Source organism: Ostrea edulis, chromosome 8 (genome assembly GCF_947568905.1).
Source record: "Ostrea edulis chromosome 8, xbOstEdul1.1, whole genome shotgun sequence".
NCBI lineage: Eukaryota > Metazoa > Mollusca > Bivalvia > Ostreida > Ostreidae > Ostrea > Ostrea edulis.
The window spans coordinates 39,381,673-39,389,214 of NC_079171.1; the positions used below are offsets into that span (position 1 = coordinate 39,381,673).

The 7,542-nt window shown below is 35.2% G+C and overlaps 1 protein-coding gene across 8 annotated transcripts; it reads left to right on the top strand.

Moving 5' to 3' along the window:
* Nucleotides 1–829: 829 nt before the first annotated feature.
* On the top strand, nt 830–5,606 carry LOC125667291 (uncharacterized). Of its 8 annotated transcripts, none has more exons than XM_056146103.1 (8): nt 832–1,371; nt 1,515–1,695; nt 1,811–1,912; nt 2,016–2,129; nt 2,241–2,422; nt 3,581–3,773; nt 3,878–4,012; nt 4,113–5,606. In XM_056146103.1, the coding sequence occupies exons 1-6, from the start codon at nt 918–920 to the stop codon at nt 3,619–3,621; spliced, it is 1,074 nt and encodes a 357-aa protein (XP_056002078.1). In that variant the 5' UTR covers nt 832–917; the 3' UTR covers nt 3,622–3,773; nt 3,878–4,012; nt 4,113–5,606. The 8 variants fall into 8 exon arrangements, with proteins under 8 accessions (XP_048756674.2, XP_056002078.1, XP_056002076.1 ...); XM_048900718.2 differs by having other exon boundaries at nt 835–1,377; XM_048900720.2 differs by having other exon boundaries at nt 835–1,377; nt 3,878–3,958.
* Nucleotides 5,607–7,542: the final 1,936 nt, after the last annotated feature.

The following is a 7,542-nucleotide window of genomic DNA, read 5'->3' on the forward strand; positions in this document are numbered from 1 at the left end:
TATTTCATTAAGAGAAGTTATACATATACATTCACTATATTACTACACATTTTAACAGCTTAATAATAGAAATTAAGAGATATATGGATATATATTTAATAATTGTTATTCTTAATCCTCGATCGAGAGAGGGGGGGGGGGTGGTGTCCGCATTTCATTGTTTTAAACATGCGATTCAACAACTTATAAAGAATTATGATGTCTTGTATATTATATATTCAACCTAAACTACTGTTTAAGCATGTAAACTTAATCACGAAGTAGTTTATAATGGAAAAAGTTCAATGTGTATTGAATGTCTTTATTTAATCGATGTGACAGAGAAAATTCGGTTACAGCTGAAACTCTCAACGTGCTTTCCTTTCCGCCCAAAGAGTCTTGCAATGCGTTTTCTAAGTTCGTCTCTAAGCGCAGTGAGGTCCTACGAACCGTAATCCGCCATCGTTACTAAATATTCAACAACTTTCTAATCTAAACGTGTCCGTCCGACGCTCTCTTAAACTTGAGGTTAGAAACGCCTTGGACGTTAACGGATCGTGCGCCACCTGTAATCAAGGGCGAGTAATTTGAAGTTTTATTTGCCATTGGTATGAAACACATAAGATATCATTTGACATTCTGCCTTTAAACGAGACTGCTCAAACCCTATCACATAACTTGTTTGTCAGTAACCTACCTGGAATTAAAAACTGATCACATGCACGTGCGTATTGAATAAGTTGATAGACAAAAACCATATGCAGGTGATAATGGTATATTGCCACTTGAATATGGGAAGTTAACGATAAAGATGTTGAAGCTATTCTATTTGTCAAAATGTTGAGTGCCGTTAAGGTATTCCACCCCTAATGATATCGGCAATTTTCGTGTAACCTCGTGTAACTTCGTATTTCGGGGAACCCCCGTCAGATGCCCGTATGATAAGGATAAGGAAAAAAATGGCGGCCTCCATGCAAGGTCGTGACAGTAAGGGTAGATTTACAAAATCGCTGCCACCCTCAAGGAAAAAGAAAAGGCCGAGGATAATAATTGATCATAATTATTCAGTAGGACACGTATGTAACGGCACGGAGTGTGGAGATGCTGTAGAAATCCCGCAAAACGCAAGTAGGGACAGTTGGAAAAAAGGTCGGCGGATCATCGAACTAGACTCTCTGTTGTCCGAATTGAAATATTGTAAAAAGTGTTTCTTAGGCCCAGTCCCGTTAACATATGACACAATAGTTGGAGAACTGAAGAAAGGTCTTGGCGGATATTTGTATGTGGTGTGTTCCAATGTTGATTGTCGACATGTGAACAAGGTGGCATACGGGAAAACATACCGTGTGAAAAAATACGGAATGCCTTGTTTTTCTGTGAATACAAAGCTAGGTACAGGTAAGTGGTTCTCATACATATAATATGATAGAGTTTCTTAAATATAGTATATTAAGTCAAAAGCACGAATTATGTTGGCCTACATAATATTCATTTTGTTTATGCTATATTAATAAACATGTAAATGACTTTTACAGCTATGATAGACAGCATAGGCGGCCCTGACAAAGTCAACAATATGTTGTCGACTCTTAATATACCCCCTATTAGTGGTAAAAATCTGAAAAGTATGGAGAGGCGTGCTGGTGAAGTTGTTGAGGAAGTGGCCAGAAAATCTACGCAGAATGCAGCAATTGAAGCATTCAGGATGGAAATGCAGTAAGCATAATATTTTGTGTTCCTTATTAAACAATAAACTGATTTCTTGCAAAAATTTCACAATTTTATGTTTATTGTTTTTTTTCGTGTGTATATTTTGAAAGTTTTTACGCAGAGATGCTGCCAAAGAGGAGTCGGAAAAAGCATTAGCAACTATGGGCCCAGTAGTGGAAGACCTTGGTGTTTGCCCACTTCCTGATGCGTCTCCATCAATCAGGTTCATAGAAATACATAAAACCATATCAAATTATTTATTTATTTTCTTTGATTTGTTTACTGTTTTATTTTTATAATGATTGAAACATAACGTTAAATTACAGACAAGTATTTTCTACTGTGTGCGATGAAGTGACTAAAGATCATGCTGCAGACCAAAACAAAGGTTACTCAACAGGTGCTGATGATGATGAATGGGAAGATTTGCCTAATGAAGGGTGATTTTTTTTTAATGCTGAACATGTTTAACTAGTATGTAATGTTAGAAAGTGCCATAAAATTTACTGTAATCAAAGCTTTTTTTAATTTGTTTCAAATTATCTTCACAGCAATTTTCCACCACTAAAGCACCCTTCTTATCTGCATAAAATGAAGAGCTTGACAAGGAGGAAGGCATCCAAATTGTCTAATAGCACAAAAAGAGCATTGCAGTTTCCATGCAAAGCAAGATCAGGCATGACCGTTGCTGTGGATACGGCATGGCAGAAACGAGGCTTTGATAGTCTTACTTGTGAGTATAGCGACTTATATGATCTGAAACACGACTATAAATTTATACTGCTTAAATATATGTGTTAGCATAATTTCTTTAATTATTTTATCAGCTCATACATTCTTCATGAGTAGATCTGAATATGGTAAGAAAGTTGTTAAGTCTGTTGTAAATCATAGAACCTGTGGGGTTTGTAAATGGTGGCAAAGAAATAGACCAGGACTACCTGTAAGAAAACATAGGTGCGTGCGCAACCATGTAGGTAGCGCCAAACTCATGGAGAGCACTGGTGGATTGATTGGTGTCAAAGAACTCGCAGCCCAGGGAACACCTATAGAGTGTATAGAAGGGGATGGTGACAACACTCTTATAGCTCGTATTAAGAAAGACCTCAACATCTCTTTAAAGAAGAAGTTTGATAAGAACCATATTCTGAAAAATATTGGGAAAAGTTTATATACACTGCATGCAGAAAAAGGTATAAAACTCAGTAAGACTGTAATTTTACATATACAGAAGTGCCTCAAATATATCTTTGCCAAAAATGCTGGAGATAAGGAGAAATTACAAGAAAACTTGAAAGCCCTTATTCCTCATCAGTTTGGAGACCACTCATTATGTAAAGGTAGATTTTGTGGCTTCAAACGTAATCAGAGTGAAACCTATGTTCACAGAAGTCTTCCATATAAGGCTGCCTTGAAAGATAATGTGCTTCGTTCAAGACTAGAGAGTCTGTTCCAGCCAATTATTGCTAATGCTGAGCAATTTGCAGACCTTGGCTCAAGCCAGCAGTGTGAACATGCCAATAGAGAAGTGACTCTTAGGGCACCTAAATCTCTTCATTATGGTAATTCGGAATCGCTAGATTTCAGAGTACATGCCACTGCAGCTTTTATAAATGAAGGACGACATTACATCTCACAGGTTCATTCAGTTGTTTATTGTGTGTTAGTTTCTGAGTTGTCTTATGTTTGGGTTTGTTTACAGTTTGTTTATTTCGATTACAATGTTTTTTAATATAATTTTTTTTGATTTTATACTTTTAAATAGGTAAGTTTTACTTATTATCCTTTTTTTCTGTTATTATATAATGAATAAATATCAATAATTATGTGCAATATTTCAGCCCAAAAAAGTTTATTTCTAGTTTTTTAATGTCTAAGTTACATTCAATAGGTGAACACAACTGCTGGGCTATCTCCTGGTACACATACTGAGCAGTATGCCACAAAGATGGCAAAGAAGAGGAAGGCCATGCAAGAGAAGTCACAGCTGCCATCCACAAAGCGTAGGCGTATGATTCTAAAGCAAGAACGAGCTGTTGTTCAGAGCGCATCTGAAGTACTCGAAGGAATATCATACCAATCAGGTAAGTTCCCTAATACTGAATCTACTTTATTACCAGTAATATGATTTCAATATATTGAAAGATTTATTTATTTCCAATACCTTTATTTCCAATATTGTGAAAAGGTATCGGACATGATGCTGATACGGACATTGAAAGTTTACCAGAGGCTGTACCACGGGGCATTTTTAAACCCATTAATATGAGTGAGGGAAATACTGCATCCTTTGTAACATTTGACTTAGAAACTACTGACCTCAGTAAGATACATGTATGTTATAATTTCTGTATTACCTGTACAAACATATGCTACATTGTATTTCTATTTTTCAATAATTATTTGATTTTCTTTTTAATTAGTTCGTGGACGAGTTGTACCCCACATTACACAAATGGCGGCCCATGAACTACACTCTGGAGCATCCTTTTCTGTGTATGTGATTCCTAGTTTGCCTATATCTAGCTCTTCACAACAAGTCACTGGCATAGCTATGAATGGGTCCAACTGTATGACAGTCAATGGTAGACCTGTGGAGGCTTTAGATATACATGGAGCATTTGATGGTTTCATCAAATGGATAAAATCATTTCCAAATGCAATATTGATTTCTCATAATGGCAGACGTTTTGACTTTCCTGTACTCCTGAAAACTGTTATGGATATTGGTAAAACTGGCGAGTTCTTTGACAATGTATGTGGGTTTATAGACTCGCTTGCAGTATTTAGGAAAATATATCCAGGTAGAAAAACATACAAACAAGAAGATTTAGTGAATTCACTTTTGAACACAAGTTATGATGCTCATAATGCAATTGGTGACGTCAGAGCTTTAAGAAAATTGATTGAGCATGTGGCGCTTTCAACACAAGAGCTTCTGCAGTACAGTTTCCCCCCACGTGCTGTCCAAAGTGCCTTTCTATTCAGGGAGGAAAAATCAAAAAATCTGCCTACCCTGAATCCTCTAATTAGCCATGGAGTTATGAAGATGTGTACTGCAGAAAATGTTGCTGGTTCTGGCCTACAGCTTACCCATCTTAGAAAAATTTTTCAGCGTGATGGAGAAGATGGACTTAGAAGTACATTTATTGCGCCAAATTCCGAAGGACAACCACGAGTGACAAATGTAAAAAGAACCCTTGAAAGTGTTGTACCTAAATTGGTAGATTATTTTGTAAAGAATTAATTCTTTTCAATTATTATTACATGTGCTAGAATATACATGTATTTGCATTTACATGTATATCTGTCAACATATTTGATACGTTTTTTAATTTCTTTTACCTCAGTGGCTCCTATACATATATTTGTACATAGATAAATGTTTTCCTAAGGTATATATTGATATGTACCTAATTCTGTGTTGATATTACAAGGATATGCTGATCTAATATTTGAAAATATGTAATGTTCAAAATGTACATAGTTGTCCTCGTAACCATGGTAACATACATTTAATAAGATGTGAGAAATGGGAATTTTTTTCTTTCTTGTTAACACTTCTGCATTTATCTGTGAATAATGTAATTGTTTTCAGAAGTTGTTTTTGTCCAAGAGAGCATTGAAAACTTTAAAACGATGAAAGTTGTGAAAATTCGACTTTTGAAATCATGTCATCGAGCTTTTAAATTCCTTGTTATTAAAAATATGAACGGTAAAAATATTTTAAACTTTGCTTTTTTAATTTTATACTCTTTGAAGATTTTTGCTGTAAAAGAATTATCATGGTGCCAAAATAAATATGATGCCAAAATTCATGTTTCCTTTGGCACGTGTGTGTCAATCTCATAATAATTGTCAAGTAAGATCTTATGTTTTAACCTGGTTAAATAATATTAAAGGTGATAGAAGAAAAATGTTGTTATTATTGTAATAATTGACAACAATGATGTTTTCCTGAATTATTTATTTTTGATGATCATTGAAGACAAAAAAATAATTGAGTTGGTTTTGATCATATCATGATATTTGGTGTTGAATTGGGGGTGGGTTACTTAAAATGTGCATAACTAAAGAAATAAACCGTAAAAATTGTTGAAAATTTGGGAATAAATGGCCAAAATGATACTCTTCAAGAAAATATTAGGCTTGGTTAATTTCTCAATATTGTCCATTAGGGGTGGAATACCTTAACGTATATAATCAATAACATACCCAGGTATGAAGCAGACGTGGAAGAATCTGTGTTGTCTCTTATTTCGAGTTCATTGGAATATATCAAATCGACTTATGAATGAAAACGAATAAGTTTGAAACGTTTACAGATTGTAAACGTTTACACGAAAAGCAATAATAGAAACGGTTTCGTTTAAACGAGAAAATGTGGCGAATTGAATTTAAGGCTCACAAAATACCTTTTTCTGTTTAGTCGTTATTTTTCTGTGCATGTTGGGATTATTGTTTGTTGCAAGTTTTTGTTTTAATGATGTGTGAATGAAAAGCATTTGAGTTGTGTCATCAACGACTTCATTCAGCACTCAACAAGCATACCTACAACAGTCATTTGTTACATACATAAGTGTCGACCGTGAAAAAAGCCATCTTGGTTCTTCACATACCTAGATCATGTACTTTATTTATCAAATTTGAAAACGTAAGGTGGATTTTGCGACAAATCTTGATAACATATGCAGGCCTAATGTGTACTTTGCAGCGCAAGATCGGCTTTGAAGTAGCTCAGGCAGAAAGTTTAGATCTGACATCACACAAAAAATGTCATGTACGTAGGCCCACCAGATAAGATAAGTTGCGAGTTTTTATTACATGAAAGTTTTCATAGACTACATCATATCTTACGATAGCATGCAGCATTGTTTCCAAAATCCGACACAGTAAATGTATTCGCATTCACAGGAAGTAACGATCCATGAATATATCAATAGATGTAACGTGACGTCATCTGGTATATTTTGTATGATATCACGGATGATTAAATTCATGTAAAGAATTTTCCAAGTGTGTGTTTTTCTTTACTGTATTCTTCTTCTTTTATTGTCCTCAGTTTTTGGGGATCCGGGTCAGAATAGGTCCCCAGTGCCCCTTGCTTGTCGTAAGAGGTGACTAAATGGGGCGGTCCTTCGGATGATACCACAAAAACCGAGGCGCCGTGTCACAGCAAAGATCCCTCCCTACTGAAAGGCTGTAAGTGCCGAGCAAAGGCCTAATTTTTGCATCCCTTCATCGGCAATGGTGAGGTCTTTATATGAGTGACATATTCTCGAGAGGGACGTTAAATAATTTACAATCAATCTTATTTTGTGGGTGGGTGGGTGAGATTTATTGCTCAATAAACACGAAAGTATTTTGTTGACAATTAGTGCATAGTACTTTAGCCCTCTACTTAATGTCTGTGTACACAGGTGTCTGTTTGTGACGGGATTATATACATAATAACAACCATATATGTTTTGCACACTCCGCTCCTCCATATTTAATTATCTAATTACATTTGTATATATGCGTGTCAAAGGTCATAGGAAAAAAACGATGTAATCATGGTCGCAGCCTTTTGACAATTGAATGATATTTTGCTTTCTTCTTTAGACTTTTTAATAATTCTCATTTTATATTTTTACACAAACTGTTTACATACTGACACGAGGACCAAACGTTCACTTTAACAGATCTTTTATGGAAAGTTTCTTTGTAGAATTTCTTTGACAATCTATTCATTTGCTCTAAGCTGCCTTTCGTACCCATAATTGAAGATATAACTTCAATATAAAACAATCATTTACATTCTAATTGTTATACCCCCGAACGAAGTTCTGGGGGATATATAGGAATCACTCT

Coding starts and splice junctions, on each gene's coding strand:
- LOC125667291 (XM_048900716.2), top strand. CDS start 918: ATGATAAGGATAAGGAAAAAAATGGCGGCCTCCATGCAAGGTCGTGAC. Junction 1,378..1,514: donor GAATACAAAGCTAGGTACAG/GTAAGTGGTTCT, acceptor TGACTTTTACAG/CTATGATAGACAGCATAGGC. Junction 1,696..1,810: donor GCATTCAGGATGGAAATGCA/GTAAGCATAATA, acceptor GTTTTTACGCAG/AGATGCTGCCAAAGAGGAGT.